General features: G+C 42.0%; 2 protein-coding genes across 3 annotated transcripts in view; one reads left to right on the top strand and one right to left on the bottom strand.

The window, feature by feature from the left end:
- Chrm5 (cholinergic receptor muscarinic 5) overlaps positions 1–20,221 on the top strand; it is a 64,105-nt gene that overhangs the window by 11,232 nt on the left and 32,652 nt on the right. The gene's annotated exons all lie outside the window — the stretch shown is intronic.
- Aven (apoptosis and caspase activation inhibitor) overlaps positions 1–20,221 on the bottom strand; it is a 135,499-nt gene that overhangs the window by 105,954 nt on the left and 9,324 nt on the right. Inside the window, exon 2 of the mRNA XM_031371360.1 lies at positions 8,009–8,186. Coding sequence (XP_031227220.1) covers positions 8,009–8,186 — 178 coding nt within the window. The remainder of the gene's footprint in view (positions 1–8,008; positions 8,187–20,221) is intronic.

Here is a 20,221-nt window from a genome sequence, read left to right as displayed (position 1 = left end):
AGCAGAGGCCAAGGGAAAAGAATTACTTCAAGTTCAAATGTAGCCTAGACTGCATAGTGAATTCCAGGCCAGCCTGGCCTACAAAGTAAAACTGTTTCAGAAAATAAAACAAAACTATGTGATTATATGCGTGTGTGCATATATGTGCTTTTAGCATTTTACAGATCACCACAGAGGACAAAACCATACAGGACTCAATCGCTAAACCTCAGTGCAAAGGAAAACATTGAAATTCAAATGGGTGTCTGCTGCCAGGATTTAGAAATGACACAGTCTGTGCAGCTACCAAAAAGAAAGTCTTCTCTGAGCATCTTATCTCCCACAAATACCTTCATGGGCCTGGGTTAAACTGCAGCCTATATGAGCTTCAGCTCTCTAATCTAAACAAAGTGAACACTTTGCCCAAAAAATGGCTGCGATTGTGCACTAGATGAACACTCCAGGGAAGAGATGCCAATGGCTCAAAACTCACAGACTGCACACAACAAGGAGCAGCCTGGCACCCGCTGAGATCTCAGAGGGCACAGGCAGGAAGAAACAGGCACTTGGTGCTCGAGAGAAAACAACTCACACGCTTGCACATCTTCCCTCTAGCAATTCCTTCTGCCTACTTAACAGAAGAGCAGGGCAATTCAAGAGGCCTAAGCCTGCTATCAAGAGGATCCATTCAGAACAATAGCTTCTCTAGCCATGAAGTCCCCATGCAATGACACTTCCTGTCTATTCTCTGATTTTCAAAATGATATCCAAACTCACTTTTCCACTATGATCTCAAAGATCATAAGAAAAACAAGGATAAGGATAAAAATTGAAATTAAGACTTCCTAAGTACATCAATGCTGTTTTTCAAAATGATACACAGTAAACTAGTGTGGCTCACAGCAACCAGAGGGAGCCGAGACAAGGCACATGGCAATCCCATGTTCAGCTAAAGATGCCTTTAAGCTACAGCAGTAACAAATTCTTATTTAGAAGCTATAGTGTTTAGCTGACAGGCACACACACTCCCACACAGATTGGATCTCCTATTGTTCTGTTAACAGCATACCTTCCAAGAACATTCCATTGAGAATGTCTTTACTTGACAAGCCTGAACTGACACAGCCTGTGCTAAAGTGGTCTCCATATACTTCGCTTACATAAGGATGTTCTGATGTGGCTCCACACTCCAACACTCCAGATATATCAACTATCATGTAACCACCTCAGGCAGCAGGAACACACACTGAATGTTTAACATACATGAAGGATTCCTAGGAGGAAGGCCCTGAGAGCACACAAAGTACATATGAACACAGGAAACTTCGTAATGTCACAATAGGTAGTCAGGAACCTATGGGTTAGAGAGGTTGATATCTCAACCACTAAGAGCACTGGCCACTCCTCCAGAGAGCCCAGGTTCAGGTTGATATCTCAGCCGCTAAGAGTACTGGCCACTCTTCCAGAGAGCCCAGGTTCAGGTTGATATCTCAGCTGCTAAGAGCACTGGCCACTCCTCCAGAGAGCCCAGGTTCAGGTTGATATCTCAGCTGCTAAGAGCACTGGCCACTCCTCCAGAGAGCCCAGGTTCAGTCCCTAGCATACACGCAGAAGTATCCGACCATCTGTAACTCCAGTTTCGAGGAATCTGATGCCCTCTGCTGGCCTCCATGGACACTATGCACATATATGGTACACAGATGCCTAAAAATGAGATCATGAAAACCTCCAATCAAAGGAATTCCAACAACCTAGCATTCAGAAATGCTTTGAAAATAAGTACTTTCTCATTCTAAAAAAAAGGAACCAGGCATTCCCAAGACTCAGGAGGCAAGGGCAGGAGGCTCTCTGTCTCTCTGTGGGTTAAGACCAACTTCATCTACAAAGACAGTCAAAGACAGTCAGGGCTGTATAAAGAGACCCTGTCTCAAGAACACCAAAAGGAGGGGGCGTGGGGGAGAAGGAATCAAGCCGGAAGCTACTGTGACCACCTGGAGTCACACACTGAGCTTGGGTGCAACTATACAATCGCCACGTTGTCAGGCCTTAGCAGCAAGCCTCTTAATCATCTCTCAAAATGCCAGGGGGAGATAATTGAGTATGAAAGCTAAGAAGCAGTGTGAAAAACAGTAAGAAAAGTGGCATCTTATCAATTTTCCTAAAAAATAGAAAGCAGACAAATTTCACTTGACTTTTGGCATGCATAGCTTATAACACATAATTATCTTTTTGCTTGAGTTAATAATTATCAGCAGTCAAGGACAACTCATTTTGTGTTGGAGTTCCTGAATGCCTCTGTCATAATAATCCAAGTCAAGGCTGAAATAAATCCACATTTCCCAGATGTTCCAGTTTAAATGAAACAAGTAGCGATAGTAAGAATCTTTTTGGGCTGGTGAGATGGCTTGGATTTATATAAAGAGCATAATCTTTATAAAAATTAGCAATGAAATGTGACAGTATGAATAATCTTGCATAACAAATTAGCTGCGCAGAATCCTAAATCCCTACACGATGAAGAGAATGGTGGAATACCACGAGCGTCAGGTCTACGAGACAGTCAGGCACCTGGGCTTTCTGGGCCTGCTGCTGTTCACAGAATTGTAGGAACTTTGGTTTAGAAAGCAAGACTCCTCAGAGATAACTGAGTCCCTGGATATTTTCTGAGTTCCTATTACTGAACATTTATTCCCTGGGAACTCCGAGTGTCCAACCTTTCTTTTCTTAAAATATTGTTTAGTGTTTTCAAATGCTGTAAGTTGAGCCATTTCCTCAGCCCCCTATGGTGGCCTTTTTAAGGGGAATAAGAACAGTATAGTATTGAGAATGAGATTGGTCCCCATAGGCTCCATATGTTTGGTACTTAGTCCCCAGTTGATTTGATAAGCTGTCAGGGAAGGATTAGGAGGTATGGTCTTAGAAGAGATGTGTCATAGGAGGGGACTTTAAGGTTTCAAAAGCCTATGCCACTCTCTCTGCCCCTCTTCCCTTCCTCCTCCCCATCTCATCTCTCTCCTTCTCCCTCCCTCTCCTTTTCCTCCCTCCTCATGCTTGCTGCATGAGGATCAGGGTGTAAAGCTCTTGGCTACTTCTCCAGTTCCAGGCCTGCCTGCATGCTGCCATGTTCCCCACCATAATGATAATAGACTAAGCCTCTGAAAGTGTAAACAAGCCCCACTTAAATGCTTTATTTTATAAGAGTTGCCTTGGTCATGGGGTCTCTTCACAACAATAGAACAGTGACTAAGATAAGTAGGTAAGTGGCTAAGATAGCCCTGCAGAAAGGAGACAAGAGCAGTTGAAAAGAATGTGCTACATGCTGTTAGCACACAACATCCAGACTTGATGATGTGACTAAGTAGACACCTATCAACCTGAAGAGTATCTGGAATATAAGTCAATCCCAAAAAGAGACTTGTTAATTTTCTCTTACTAGAAATAAAAATAACTTAATGTAGCAAATAATCTAAATAAACTGACACTCAACTGGGAAATGAACTCAGACTGTGCAGGCACAACTGTGATCCTCCGACACTGCTCAGGGGACTGGGTATAGAAAGAAGCACAACTGCCAAAAATGGCGATGCTAAAAGCAGTAGCTGCCCTAGAGAACAACATTCACCAACAAAGTGTGACTTTGTTGACTTTGATTTGCCAGGGCACAATCTATTGAAGGGAATAGATCAAAGTGGGTGAAGCTGGGCACCTTAGGATATATGGATAAAATACAGGAGTTTAAGGCTGGCATGATAGTTCAGTAAGTAAAGGCACTCTGCCACCAAGCCTGAAGGCCTGAGTTTAATCCTGGGGCCCAGGGACTGGAGAGGTGGCTCAGTGGTTAAGAGCACTGGTTGCTCTTACAGAGATCCTGAGTTCAAACACATGTTCCCAGCAACCACATGGTAGCTCACAACTATCTGTAATGGAATCTGATTCCTTCTTCCAGCATGCAGGTGTACGTGCAGATAGAGCACTCATATACATTAAAATAAATTAATCAATCAATCAATCAATCAATCCTGGGGCTCAGGTGGTATAAGGAGAAAACTGGCCTCCATATGCTCATGGTATACATACCACATTGGCACACAAATAAATAGATGTCATAAAAACATTTTTACTCACTTGAGACCTCAATCAGAGGTTAAGAGCACTGGCTGCTCTAGCAGAAAACCTGGGTTCTGTTCCCAGAAGAACATCACGCTCACAACCATCTATAACTCGAGTTCCGGGGCACTTGACGCCCTCTTCTGGATTCTGCAGGCACTGCATGCATATGGTGAACATACATACAAGCAAAACACCAATACACATAGTAAAAATAAATAAGACTTTTTAAGTCTATATTCCAGACTTTAATGTAACAGTAGCAGTGTTGAGCAAACCAGACAGCATTTGTGGCAATAAATGAAGACAAAACTAAAAACAGATTCCAAGCAAACCTCTCTGCTGAGTACAATCTATCTATCAGACTATTAGTGACATTAGGAACAAGATGCAAATGGACCAACTGATGCAACCTAGGTAACACAAGAAATGCTAGAGGATAAGCCGAGGACAGGTCATTCAGATTAGATCTCAGCTCGTGGTGTTGAAGGTACTGAGTGTGCTAAAAAAGTGTATACAGACCTTAGCTTAGCCCCAACCCTCTGGTGGAAAGGCACAAACCTCCTAATAGTTTCCAAAGAAGATTACTTTTCTGAAAGAAAAAAAAGGAATTAGGAAAAGCAAAACAAAGCAAAAGGTAAATTAGCAAGGACAGAAAGGACAGAAATGGTCAAGAGCAGAACTGAAATCTCTAGACTGACTATTTGGTAAAACAGCTGCTGGGTGACCTAAGATGATCAGGCCACACATAGATCCACAAAGATACACACACAGCATAGGAGAATAAAAAAGGACAGACTTTGGTAGAGGAGCAAAAGGGAAAATAATTCTACTTAATTTAAAAAAAAAAAAAAAATGGTAGCTCACAAGGAAGAACAAAGAACCAGTGTAGGAAATATTGGGAGCAGAGGACCAAAGGGATGCATTAAAGAAACTCACAGACATCTACAGGATCCCTAAGCAAATAGGAGCCAAAAGGTCACAAATACAAAAGAAGAGAAAAGGAAATGAGGCTCCCAGGCAGAATCTGCTAAACACAGTTTCAATGCAAGAAAGTGAAAGCTGACTGCGATGGGGCCAAGGATGCAGCAGCTGACTGCGATGGGGCCAAGGATGCAGCAGCTGACTGCGATGGAGCCAAGGATGCAACAGCTGACTGCGATGGAGCCAAGGATGCAGCAGCTGACTGCGATGGGGCCAAGGATGCAGCAGCTGACTGCGATGGAGCCAAGGATGCAGCAGCTGACTGCGATGGAGCCAAGGATGCAGCAGCTGACTGCGATGGAGCCAAGGATACACTGAACCAGCAAATAATCAAGCAAAAAGCAAAACGCTCTGGGGATCAGTAGATTTGCAAACAAGTTCTAAGTCTTCAGCTGCTCTTATCATTTTGAGGTTTTAAAAGAGAACATCTGATTTGGCCTACTTCTATACCCTGATGTAAGAAATATTATTTTGTCATTGAGCTAATTTTTTAAGTTAAAAATCTAGTTCTATTTTTTGTTTTTTTGTTTTTTTGTTTTTTCAGATAATCCACATACCAACAGGAGAGTTCCCTTACTAAACAGAGCTGACACACTCACTCCTGATTTTTTTCTTTACATTTATCTTCAGCCTTATCCTGGCTATTGTGCTCACATAGTTGGCACAAAGGAACTCTGGTAATCATGGCATCTTAACAGGACAGACTGTGCAAATTCTTAAAACCTGGCTAAGGATTAGAACACTGCTTAGAAACAGAAACTAGTGGCTTGCTTATCTGGCTCAGAGTCTTAGAGAAAAAGTGGACAGAGGCAAACTCCCACCGGTTGTCCCGCCAGAACAAGTGTGATATAAAACAAACCATACATCTACCTATATCCTCCAGAAATAAAGATGTAGACGCTTCCAGCCATGCTAGAGACTCACGGCGAGCAGTATCAATTTATACAAGCAAATGAGTTCCACAAAGGAGTCTTTCCTAGGAACAATTTAAAAATGGAGATTACATATGAACAATTTAAAGAATAATTATTGTGTTACTATTAAATTTATTATCAAATAATAATTAAACCAAAGTAGCCATCATCCAGGCAAGCAGAGTACCACCAACATCACAGGAGGGCCCAGGCCTACACAACCTGCTGTGTATACACCTCCCTAACCATTACCCCTCTTCTCCCTCCTAAATAACACAGTTAAACTTTTCTTGTATCTGATCTGATAAAACACAAGCACACCTGGGCCCCATGTTTAAGCAGAACCACACTAAGGTCTTCTACGGGTGTGTGATATTTCTTTTGCACCACGTGATATCTGAGAGATTCACTCATTTCTCTATACATTCTGTTCACTACTCATAGATATGTGAGTTGCTTCCATTTGTGAGTGTGAGCAATTGTGAACTGTGAGCAGTTCACCTATGAAATTCACGCACCTATACTAGAACTCTGTAGAGATTCATCAAGGCAAAAGTGCTGGATCCTTAGCTTCACGGGAAAACAGCGACCAACAGTCCAGAGTGAGCGTATCGACACTAGCAAACACCAGACGGGGAAGATAGAAACTCACTCCTTAATTACCAGTCCTCACAAGCGAACTGCTACACCTGGAAAACTCACATGCTCCCTAGGAGCCTTTGAGCATGCTGTCTTTGGCCTGAAAACTCTTCTGTATATACCCACAATGCTTCCTCCCTCATCTTCCCCAGGACTTTAAACAAATCTTCTCAGTAAGAATTTCTCTAGCCACTCTGTAAGACTGCGATAGCCCTTCCCCACTGATTCCTACCCCCAAGCAATTGCCATGATTTAATGTATTAATTTATATAAAAGAGAACAGCGCTGAAACTCAGAATTGCTGTAAGGAGCAGAGACTGTGTATCTGGAGGCTACTGTTCAAATGTTATGATCAGAGAATGAAATATAACTCAGCAGGAGACCATCACAGCTTCTCTGCAACGCATGAAAAGACAGGGCGGCTCTTCTCAGTATCACGCTGCGGTGAGACGCCAAAGAATCAGCGGCAGAGCGCAGAAGAAGCGTAAGAGCTCAGCAAGGACACAACTGCATCCTCTCAAGACAGATAATCCAACATCAGAAAGGAAGTCAGTATGCAGACTACCGAAAAATAACAGAGGCTTCCACCATGTGCCTGACTTTAACTTAGATAAGTAAAATGTTAAAAGAAATAACTAAAATCATAAACCAATGAACATTTCTACTGAGCTAGACTAGAATTTTAATTGAATTCAAACATGCATGAAGTATCTCTGACTGCATTAAAGCCACATGTAGAATAGAAGCTAATTTAATCGCATTATTTCAATTTTCCCTCCAAGAACTTTTAGCCAAATAGCTGGTAAGAATTAACTAGCCATTTTACCTGTTTCCTTCCTCCTGCCTTGAATAAAAAGTGTTCATAATCTATAATTGGCCAAAGCTCAGGGAACAAGATGGAAATGCTCAGCTGACCAGTAAAATTACTTAGGGTTCGAGTTCTTGAATATTCAGAGCAGAATGCATTTTGCACATTGACATCTAAAGGAATTGTGCTGTGTGCAACATCTGTCCATAGCTCTAGACTCAAATTGTGTGCTTCTGGCTCACAATGTAATACCCTAGAGATTTTTTTTTCTACTTGGAATGAGTTTGTCAATTATTACTCTCAGCCCAGTGTAGGCATTCAAAATTATAGGCATGAGCCAGCAAGAGAACTCATCGCTTGCTGCCATGCCTGCATCCCTAAGAATCACATAATGGAATGAGAAAACCAACTCCTGCAGGTTGTCCTCAGACTTCCATGTCCATGTCATGGCACAAGTGCATAAGGGGTTCACACACACACACAAGATAACATTTTCAATGCAATTTCAAAAGTAACAGAATGTCCACGCAACCCTCCCAGAACTAGGCAGCAAGCACACAACCACTGGAACTCTCACCTGCAGAGCTCAGGAGGACACTGAAGTCTGTGCCCCGCTGGGATTCTCCACTTTCACCATTGACCTCTTTTTCAGGATCTTGATAGCGATCCCAGTTAGAGAGGATCTTTCTTCTAGAAAAATTTCCTTGCTCGACATTCTCTTCTCCATAGGTCTCTGAATCGCTGTCATCTTCCACCTGCAAGCAGTAGAGGCAAATCAATAGGCAAGCAGTGGAGCCCTGACCTACAAATCTTCATGGTAAAATAAATACAATAGTACAGTTATGATGCTGAAAAGTGAATTTGTACACAAGGCTGGGATCCTAAGCAATATTTCCAAAGAACCTCACTATATCAGACCATTATCTTAGGGTAACTTTCCAATAAGTAATGTAAAGGAAATTGGATATATTCTGCTTGAACCTATCCCCATGTATAATGGCTATTTCATCTAGTTTAAATAATTGAGGCTGTAGGATTATTAAGACTTTAGGACCAGAACCTGGCAAAATGGCTCAGAGGATAATGGCCCTTGATGCACAAGCCTGATGACCTGAGTTCCAACCCTGAAACCCATATAAAGGTGAAAGGAGGGGCTGGAGAGATGGCTCAGTGGTTAAGAGCACTGACTGCTCCTCCAAAGGTCCTGAGTTCAATTCCCAGCAACCATATAGTGGCTCACAACCATCTGTAATGGGATCTGATGCCCTTTTTTGGTGTGCCTGAAGACAGCTACAATGCACTCACATAAATAATAATAATAAATTTAAAAGGTGAAAGAAGTCAATGCAATAAATTGTCCTCTGACCATGACATGAATGATGCCCATCACACACACACACACACACACACACACACACACACACACACTAAATAGTTTTAATTAATTTAAAATGGAAATCAGCCCTCCCTGGAAATTTACAGATATTTACAAGTGCACCTCACAAATGTGTTTTAATGAGAACTCAGCTCAGAGGCATTCTTGAGCATTTTCAGTTTTGGGCATTAAGAGAAAGCATGCATAGAACTGTAGATTGGAAGAAATCCTACAGTATACTTAGAAAACGATGATTTTGTTGTATTAAGAGATAAATCGCAGCCGGGCGGTGGTGGTGCATGCCTATGATCCTAGCACTTGGGAGGCAGAGACAGGCAGATTTCTGAGTTCAAGGCCAGCCTGGTCTACAGAGTGAGTTCCAGGACAGCCAGGGCTACACAGAGAAACCCTGTCTCGAAAAACCAAAAAAAAAAAAAAAAAAAAAAAAGAAAAAAAAAGAAAGAGATAAATCGCAAGCCATTGGGAAGGCTCATTGTATAAAAGTTTTTAACACAAGGATGAACTGAATCTGATTCTCAAAGCCTACAGTAGAAGGAGAGAATCAATCCTATCCTCATTATGTACCCACACTTACACTGTCTGTCTGCCTCTCCATGCACACACACATACACACAAACAGAGAGAGAGAGAGAGAGAAAGAGAGAGAGAGAGAGAGAGAGAGAGAATATCATGGGGTTGGAGAGATGTTCTTCCAGAAACTTGGGTTCAAACCCCAGCATTTGGCAGCTCATAATCATCTATAACTCCAGTTCCAAGGAACCCAACACCCTCTTCTGGACTCTGCAGGCACTGCATGCATGTGGTGCCCAAACATACATACAAGCAAAACATCTATACACATTTTTTAAAAGAAAATAATAAATTTTAAAAAATGGCAGTGGAAGAGAAAAAAAGAGACAGATTAAACAAACTTAATGGGCTAGGGTGTTGTCAATGGCAGTCAGTCCCGGGTTCCAGTCCCAGTGTATCAGCTCCCCCATCCCTGCCAAATCTCTCTTACATATGATTAATGTAAGATGGGGAATTTATCTCCACCCTGATCCCAATAGTCTAGCCAGAGGAAACAATCATCCTTAGAACAGCTTAGGGAATGTGAACAATGGCTAGACATTAGATAATTAGCTATTAAGAATGAGCTGGTATACTATTTACTGTTGGATAAGCAATATTATGAATTTCTAATGTTCTCATGCATTAGGTACAAATAATCAACCTTAAGTGAAAAGATGAAACATGTGGGAGCTGGCTCAAAATAGTGTGTGGAGCGGAATGGCAGCCAGAAATAAACTACTCAATTGACCACTGCTGAGATCCAGCAGGAAGGAATAGCAAGCAATTCATTATACAGTTAGCCTACGTAGTGTTGTATATCTGAAACTTACCATAATAAATGAGATGATTTTTAAAGGAAAAATGCTTATAAAACCTAAGTATTCAGTTCAAAAAAAAGTCCAAAAGGTTATAATATCCTTATCAAGAAAACCAGTGAAATATATTCAAGCCAACCACTTATATATAAGTATTGAGTATGAATTTTTGAAAATCCAATTAGCTAGGTATGGTGGCACATACTTGTAATTCCAACGTCATCATGAATTGGAGATAGCCTAGACTACAAAGTAGTCTACACCTACAGACAGGTGATGGCTTCATGGAGATGAAGAGTCAGTTTCCTTTAAGGCTGTAGCTCCTGGTAGGCTCACCATGCCCCCATGGACAGCCTCACTCTGAGGAGTTTATGGGAAACACGAATTGGACTCAATAGATTACTAGAGTTAGGGGAGAGAACAGGGAGGTGGGGGAGGATCTGGAAGGGGTCAGGTTCAAATTTAAAGGATGAATATGATAAAAATACATTATGTGAAATTCTCAAAGAATCAATTAAAGTATTTTTAAAGCACTTTACTAACATAGAAATAGGACATTTGTACTGTAGAAAATGATGAAGATGAAAACTAAGAAAATTTAAAACCCACATTTGGGCTACTGGTGTAGTACACACAAAGAACTACATTCAAAATTCCCGGGGGGTCGGCGGGGCGGGGGGGGGGGACTCCTCATCACCAAGAGAGTACCATAACACACATATTTCCCAGTTCATTTCTCTATTATATTAACACATTTTATTTTTGGTAACCAATTTTATTAAGTCAGCATGTTCTACCTTTCCATCTCAATACATTTCATTTTCTATATCACACACACTATTGAAAGAGCTGGCTCTGTTCTGATTCTGAGAAAATCTTATCATGCAGCTCAGGTTCTCAGATTCAGATGCCTCAGCCTCCCAAGCACTGAGGGCACAGGCATGTACCACCACGCCCAAACCACACAGACTACTTCTAGCCCTGCCCCCTCCAAAACAAATTCCTTTAAAGCTTATTTCTTACAGCAAGTTCCCAGTGCAGTCCATCTGCCTCTTACTCTACATCATTAGAAGCTACCAGCACAAGCTTTCTTTATAGTGTGTCAATTTATTGACAAGGCCTGGCCAGGGAGCATGCAGAAGAGTCCATCTTCTGTCTGGCTTTTTCCTTGTTTTTCTTAAATTACTTATAGATTTGTTTTTAATTTCCAATGTTGCTTAATGCTCAAATATGCCTTGACTGAAATATACTGTATGTGGTGCCCTGAACACAGTTACATCACATCAATTGACAGACAAACGGAAACCCCAGGCACAACTAACCATGTGGCTGACAGAGGGTTGAGTGGTGTGTCTGCCCACTCACAGTACAAATATGACCCCATTTCTATTTAGGACATTTCTACAATGTTACTTTGGTCATCAACCATTCACCCAACAAATTTCCTATTAGTCAATAATTCTTGCCTAAATGAAACTGCATAAAGATTCCTAAAAGGATGGACTAAATAGGCCTTCCAAGATTTCTTTCAGTCTTCAAATGTCATAAGCCTCACTATAAAAACAAGAAAATAGCTATTTATATTAACATCTAGAGATTACAAATGTGGCCTGAAGTATAGAAGCTTCCATCTCTATAAACTTCTGATGGCCCAAAGATGCTGGCTGAGTCAAGTTATTTAGTGAGTGAGATCTGCTACATGAGTGACTAATACCAGAGACTGATGAGGACTTAGGGGCTAGAATGAGAGCTCAAAGTGTGAGCAGTGTTAGCATGGGAAAACCTAATATTCTTTTATTGTCCCACAGAGTAAGTTCAGAGAAGCTTCTCCAGTTAGCTTGAAATCTCTAAGCAGCTTTAGCACATGGCAAAATGTATACCTGAGCAAGATAATGACTCTGATATAAAACACAACTGTGACCTGAGAGCCTGCTCCTGCAGTAAAACAAACATTGAAATGAAAGGCAGGAGACCTGGGAAGAACTGAGGGCCCTGAAATTGCCACTATTCAATAGTCCCTGAGAGTTCGTAACAGACTAGCCACCTGCAGATGATGGAATCCCTAATTTCAATTAGAGGTGCACCAAACTGGTATCTCATTGCTACTTCTCAAATCCAAGGGCCAAAGGAGCCCCCATCAGAGGAGAGTAAAAAGAAGAAAGAATGCATAGGAGACATTTGCTTCCTTATACAAACATGGACATAGCAAGGGGACACAGTATGACAGAAACACAGTGGTGTTTTTATGTTGATATCATTTCAAAGCTAAACTGGTCATTTTCACAGTAATACCTTGTACCTGGATGCTGGTCACTGGTTGCAGTGTTCATAAAGTAACAGAAACCCAAATGGTTACTTATAATCAAAGTAAAGCTGAGCTATTATCCTGCCCAGTGGCAACACAAACAACAACAACAAAGTTCCAATGGAGCACACAGAGGGGCTCAGCTAAAATGAATACTGTTTTACATGCATTTTTTCTAATAGGCAAGAGTCAATTTGACTTCACCTGCTCTACAGAATGGACATGAAGCAAATCCTTAGCTGGGTGTGGTGGTACGCACCTTTAATTCCAGCAACTCAGGAAAAAAAAAAAAAAAGACTAATCAATTTTCCACTAATAGTGAATGGTGTGGCAATACTTTTATTCTCAGAACAGTAGAGCCAGCAATTCTCTGTACACTAATACACAAACACCACTAGGAGACCAGGATTTAGTCAAGGTCTCTGCCACTTTTGAACAACCATCACTTGCTCCCCAGTGTCTGGTAGCATACCTCTCTTTTCTATCTGAGACCAACCCAGAATTATCTTTAGGGTTCACATTTCCAGTGACAATCTCAAGGCGATTCAGACTCCTAAAATGCAACCACCCCAATTTTTCCAGCCGTTCCCCTGTTCAACAGCTACTTCTATCTTTTAAAATAATTGTTGCAGCTGCACCCCACGCCTGAAGTAATTTATTTGGAGAGACTGGAGAGATGGCTCAGCAGTTAAGAGCACTTGCTGCTCTTCCAGAGGATCTGGGCTTCGTTCCTAGGATCCAGTTTGGCTCCCAGTAGCCACAGGCAATTTACAACCACCTGAAACTCCAGTTCCAAGGAATTCAAGGTCCTGTGTGGCCTCTGTTAGCACCTGCACATACATGTGTGTGGTACACCTGCACATACATATATGGTACACCTGTGTATATATTTTGGCATGTACACATACTCATAATTAATAAATAAATAATAAATAAATCTTAATAAATCTTTAAAAAGAAAATCCATAGCTGGGCAATGGCGGTGCATGCCTTTAATCCTAGCACTTGGGAGGCAGAAACAGGCAGATTTCTGAGTTCTGGGCCAGGCTGGTCTACAGAGTGAGTTCCAGGATAGCCAGGGCTACACAGAGAAACCCTGTCTTGAAAAAACAAGAGAGAGAGAGAGAGAGAGAGAGAGAGAGAGAGAGAGAGAGAGAGAGAGAGAGAGAGAGAGAGAGAGAGAGAGAGAGAGAGAGAGAGAGAAGAAAAAGAAAATCCATTTAAACCCAAGTGGTAGTGATTTGTGTTATTTAGTGGAAAAACATATTTCTAGTTGGATTAAAGGTGTGTGCTAGGGCTGAGCCACACAACTAGAAACAGTTTTTTCCAGTAAATAACACAATCTCAGGGTTCATAGTGTGATCAAATATCTTGCAACAGTGGTGTGTTGTGGTAGCACACGCTTATACTCACCAGGCCAAGGCAAGAGGACTGCTTGAGTTCAAGGGTTCAAGGCCAATCTAGACAACACAGTAAAACCCACATCTCTATTATACTAGTAATAGTAGCAGTAGTATAAGGTTTATTTCTTTTTCAACTCAGAGTTCTAAAGCACTGCTTTTCTAACGTCTTTTTCTATTCAGCTTTCCTCTACTTAACTAAACCCACCTCCTTCCCAATCCACCACTCAACCTACCTGTTAACAATTCATTTTTTGAAAAGCCTAAAAAGAATGTTCAAGTCTCTCCAGAGAGACAGAGCAAAGCAAAGCTGCCCTGCCACATGCCATTCACCCACCTTGATCCAATAAAGCTGAGCAGTTCCCCTGAAGGAAGTGTCATCTCATCAACTACTCTGAAAGATCTATCACTTAAGATTCTTCACATAACAAGCCTGTTGCCATGTAGCCGTCAGTTCTAGTAAGATGCCAATTACCATGGTAAGTGGCTCCCGGAAGCCTAAATTTTTACAATTTTTAAGAACTCGGTTCCCTGGCAACACTTGCAAAATAAGAATCGCAATGCCCTCTTGCAGTTCCTGTCTGTGTTAATACACTTCAGCCAACATTCAAAACAGCTTCAACTGAGTACTTTTGAGACAGAGCCTCGGTAGGTAACCCAGGCTGACCTCAAACTCCAGAGCCTCCTGCCCCAGACTTCCCAAGTGCAATTCCCATACAATGTTTAGATTCTTGAAAAATTTTTGACAGTATTATGATTGAACCTAAGACCTCCCTCATGCTAGCTAAGTATGCTAACACTAAGCTGTACCTACTACCTTATTGCTGGTTTTTATTTTGAGACAGGCCGGGTCTCACTAAGATACCTAGGCAAGCCTAGAACTTGTGAATCTCTGGCCTATGCCCTCTAAGTAGTTAGGATTACCAACCTGTATCACCAGGCGTGGATGAATCCTTAATACTTTTCAGTGCATCTTATTGAAGCTTTACTACCAGATAATGTTTGGACTGGGGGGTTGTTGAGACAGAATCTTGCTATGTAGCCTAAGCTGGCCCCAAACAGCAATTCTCCTGAAAGCCAAGAGTATAAATATATGCCACCACACCATGCTTCCTTCACTGAGCACAATATTAGCATGAAAAAATAATGTTCTACATGTGGTCATTCATGCCTATAATTCTAACACTCAAGAAGAGAAGGAAAATCAGTTCAAGGTCAGGTTGGGCTACATAGTAAGTTCAAGGTTAATCTGAAGCTATAGAGGTGGGGGGGCGAGTATAAAATCTCTTAGTGTCTAAAGCCCTTGTGAAAGCTTTCATAACTACCAGTGGCAAAATGGAAGACTAGCTGGCTGGAATGGAGAATGACAGTGCCAGAGGGCTAAACTCAGAGCCTCATGCACACTTGGCAAGCATTCTATATCTAAGCTACACCCCAAATCATACATGTTTCCAAACTTATTTTCATTTGTTGATCTTACTGAACTTCAGTGAAGTCCTAGAGAGTAGACAGGATCTTACACATAAGCAATCATATGAGTACAGATGAAGTCTGTTTGAAATAGATCGCATCCCTTTTCCCAAACTTATCAACTACACAAGTGAACAGATCTCCGACTCAAAAACTTATTCATTGAAACTCATCCTAGCAATCATTGAAACTGCCAAGATTCAAGTCACTCCTAAAAAATTATCAAAAAATACCTCATAGCAAAGTAAAACAGAAGTCAACTGTCTGCAAATTATGGAAGGAAGGAGAGGAAGAAAAGGAAGGATGGGGGAAGGAGGAAGGGAAAGAAGAAGGGAGAGAGGAGGGAGGGAGAGAAGGAAGGAGGAGGGGGAGGGAAGGGAGAAGGGCAGGGGAAGGGAGGAAAGAGACAGGCAGACAGACAGACAAAACAGGTGTGAGCTACAGCTCAGTCTATCCTTGCTAGTTTTACTCTGTATGTATGCTAACGAGGGGCTCCCTCTCCTCACACCACCTCAGGGCTCAGAGTGAGCACAGTTCTTGCTGTCCCTCCCTAACACCTGCTCTGGCACAGTTGTGCAGCTGGATATCATGAGTGTCCCCATGACTGGTCCCACCACATCATTTAGACCCTTGATCAAAGTATAATCCTATTCCTCTTGTGACAAAAGTCTTTAAGAGTAACTACTGCACCAATTGTCACAAATTCAATGTATGAACCTAACAGTTTCCCTCCTGTTGCTAAGGACTAACCTGCTGCCCTTGCACATGCTGGACAAGCCCTACCACACAGCCCTTCAACTGTCTTCTTAGGCAAGGCTCAAGTTCAATCTAGCCAGCAAGGTCTGTTTGGTTTGCCATTTCACACAAAAGGTAACAGATCTGCCCGAATTCTGGTCTTCCAAGGGTCTAACTCATGTGGTGCCAGTCTTATACACACTCTGACGAAATGAGGAAGAACAAGCCACTGTACCAAGTATGTATTAAGCTTCTGTGTAAGGGACCTGGCTTCCCAGCATGTGAAGCTCCTCTTGAATTTCCCTTCCTTCTCATTCTCCTTTGGTGGCTGATGTATAAAATGCCTGTCAGTTCTGTTTTGAGGGCTGGCTGCATTTGTTTCAGGTTAAGATCATTTCTTCATCAAGAGCATTTCACATGACATTGATGAAGAGAGAAAAGAGAGCAAATGCTCACAAAACTCTCAGAAGTGGTTCCCAAAGCCCATAGGAGTCAAACAGCAACTACTGCACAAGCCGTAGAAAGAGTTCAAGTATTTGGTAAGTAGAAGGAAGGGCCTTGTGAAGTGGAAACTTCTGGTTTCTTTGGAAAGTCAGTTATGTCAAGTGATGGTTTGCTGGGGCACACATGGGTAAGAATGTTTTCCTGAAGCAGACACAGATGAAAGGACTCATGGTGTCCAGGAGTATAAATATGACCCACAGACAGTGGGAGCTCGAGCACTGGTCTATTTTGCTCCGCCTCACTATTCTTCGCTAACAATACACATGTATTAGTCTTACATTGTGTTGCTGAGATTCGCATGTGGTAACATCATAGAAAGAAACTCGTCAAAGAACTTCTCGTGAAGTTACTGCAGCTTCTGAAACAGCCGGTTGGCTTCTTCTGGTTGAACTGCCCTTGCTGGCTTGTGTATGGTTACTGCCGAGGGGGTTGGATTGCAACTGCTGGTTTGTGTATGGTGTCTGCTGAGAGGACTGGACTATAACTACTGATTCATAGTAGGTGTTTGCAACTGGAACTGACAACAAAGATTGGACTTGCCCCCAAAGAGCTATTTCTAAAACAGATCTACTTCTCCCATGTCCTAATAACTTTTCTCTTCCACTACCTCTGATGGGTAGTGGGCTAGATGGGAGGTTGAATGTTTATTAAAGTAGGTTGGAAAAATGTATGCCCAACACGCTCATTGTTTGTGTGACGGCACCTCCATGCATTGTTCTTCAAGCCTACTTTTGCCACAAGGCACGTGACATTCGGAAGGTGCTTGCCTGACACACCCCTCAGTTGAACTAATGTCCCTTGCTCCTGAACCTTAACTGTATGACATTGTGGCTACACACATTGGGAAACCTCCTTGCCTTCCTGTCCCTACTGGAGCCAGAATAAAAAAATAAGAAAAAGCACTTTTCTGTAAATTTCAAAAGACCATTTCTCCTACAACAGGACAGAGTCCTGAGATCTATGTCTCCCTTCTGCAGTTCTTTTCAAGTGTGACCTTTAGGAAGCTCTTCCAACATTAAGAAGGGAAAATCTTTTAATTAAAATAAAGGGCAGTAAAGACACCCGGAGTAAAGGAGAAAGCTTTCACTATGCAATAGAGAAAGGAGGATTTTCTCAAAGCTCCTGATCCAGCAGGACAAAATGCAAATCTCAGGATCAAGGCGGTGGGTAGGAGAGGCAAGCTGAATGCCTGGAAGCTGAGCCCCAGCACAGTGCATCTTGTGGGGTTAGCAGTGCAAGCCAGCACTGTGTGGCCTTATTTTCTGCATAAGTCTGGGATTGTTGACCTCTGCTTTTCAGAAATCCAAAGCAACATTCAATTCCACAGTCCCTAGATCCCCACCGAAAATATCTAAATCTTCTTTGGGGGAAAATTACAAGTTAAATTCTGGTGTTGCTTTCTTCTAACTATGAGAACTGTGAATAAACCATATTCTAAACTCTCAAGAGGAATGCCCTAGTTTGCTACCTAGTGCTGTAATAAAGACCATGAGCATAAGTGACATAAGAGGAAGAAAGGGCAAATTTGGCTTCCACATCCTGATCACATCATTGAAGGAAGCCAAGGCAGGCACTCAAACATAGCAGGAACCAAAGAGACCACAGAGGAACACTGCTTGCTGACTTGCTTGCTTTCCATGCCCATGCCTTGCACAGTCTACCTTCTCATATAAACCAGGGCCACCTACCTAGGAGTGGCACCTAGGCACACACAGTGGGCTGGACCCTCCCGCATCGAACATTAACTAGAATGTACCACAGACTTGTCTACAGGCCAATCTGATGGGAGACCTTTCTCCACTGAGGCTCCCTCTTTCCAGGTGACTCCAGCTTGTGTCAAGTTATGGCGAAGAAAAAATAACAGCTCGGGAATAGAGCTGGAAAGCTAAGACGAGTTAAGTTCTTCCAACATTCATGTTCTAGTTTTGGCAGAACAAAAACTAATGATTCTCTTGCCTCAGCCTTCTGAGTGGTGGGAGTACAGGCATGTGTCACCACACCTGGATTACTTTAACGAAAGTATAGGACTGGAGGGATGTCTCAACAGCTAAGGTTAAGAGCATGTAATGATTTTGCAAAGGACCTAAGTTTGGCTCTTGGCATACAAGTGAGGCATATCTGCCTGTAACTCTAGCCCCAGGGGATCTGACCCCTCTTCTGGCCTCCATGGGCACCAGCATACACTTGGCATATACTCACACACATATACACAAGTAGAAATAATAACAAAATAAATGTGTTTTTAAGGATATGATACTTGGGTGAAATGGAAGTTATAGTGGCTGTGGCAACAAAAAAGTCACCACCTATGTAAATTTTTTTTTTTTTTTAAATTGGTTTTTTTCGAGACAGGGTTTCTCTGTGCAGCCTTGGCTGTCCTGAAACTCACTCTGTAGACCAGGCTGGCCTCGAACTCAGAAACCCACCTGCCTCTGCCTCCCAAGTGCTGGGATTAAAGGAGTACACCACCACTGCCCTGCTGTAAATTCTATTTCTGCCACCCAGATAATAAGAACATGCACTAAATAAAAAAATCAATGTATCAGAAGATGCTAAAGACCTCAAAAAAAAAATCAATAACTCCCAAAGTTTGATACTTCACATGGTATATTCTATGGAGATATGTTCTACTTTGATTTTGAGCCCTATATACATTAATAAGTAAAACTGTACTAACATTCAGAAACGTGATACCACTCCAGGCTTGGAGTTTACCCTACAAACCAGTTTCAGGAAACATTTCTATTTGGAAATGTCACGTTAAGGATAAAATACCTACTGCCACATAAACACGCCCAGTTGTCAAGTAGTCTTGGCCCAGGCAGGCATGATGTTGACCAGGAAGGGAAAATAGTTCACATCTCCCAAAAGTAAAATACTACCATCAAAAAGATGTTTCTTCTGCTGGGATGAAGAAAGCAAATCCAATGTATATTGTTGTTGTCCCGCAGCAACATAAACAGTAGGTTACCTGGAATACGAAGTTAGAAATAGATAGGAAAAGATAGAAGGAGATATCAGAGAGTGGCCACAGATATACCTACCCACATGGAAAGGTAAAAATTAGACGGGAGACTCTCTGCTCAGCCATCTTGGTTCTTTAATGCTAATTCCTTTGTTCCCACAACAGGTAAAGTACTTGGGGCAAACCACCCCCCCAAACTACGTCGGTATAACAGTCCAATCAGAAACTTCCTTCTTGCAAATAGAGGTGGAGCTACTGAATGTAGCTGCTTCCACAACACTGTGTTAATGTCTAGGCTTAGGGGAGGGAGACCACATTTCACCCCTCTAATATATCAAAACAAGAAGCAGGATTAAGACAATATTAGTTCAGCACATATACTGTATGGGAATCAAGCGGTGCGTAACTAGGGATTTGAAAGTCACACTGACTCCGTCTTTCTTGACACAATGGGCAAAGCATATTGAACTAGGGCGTGTCTCTGGCAGAGATACAGCCACTAGGTATGTGCCTCTGTCTGGGTAAACTTCATAATCAGTGGACTAGTATCTCCTAGCACCAATCTTCTACACAGATATGTCAAGAAATGTCTAAAAGACCTGCAAAGTCTGGAAGCTGTCACGATTCTCTGGAAGCAGTCGAGGAACT

The sequence above is a fragment of the Mastomys coucha genome, unplaced genomic scaffold (assembly GCF_008632895.1).
Source record: "Mastomys coucha isolate ucsf_1 unplaced genomic scaffold, UCSF_Mcou_1 pScaffold15, whole genome shotgun sequence".
NCBI lineage: Eukaryota > Metazoa > Chordata > Mammalia > Rodentia > Muridae > Mastomys > Mastomys coucha.
Note: the sequence above shows the minus strand (reverse complement) of the source record. Positions and strands in the feature narration are given on the sequence as shown.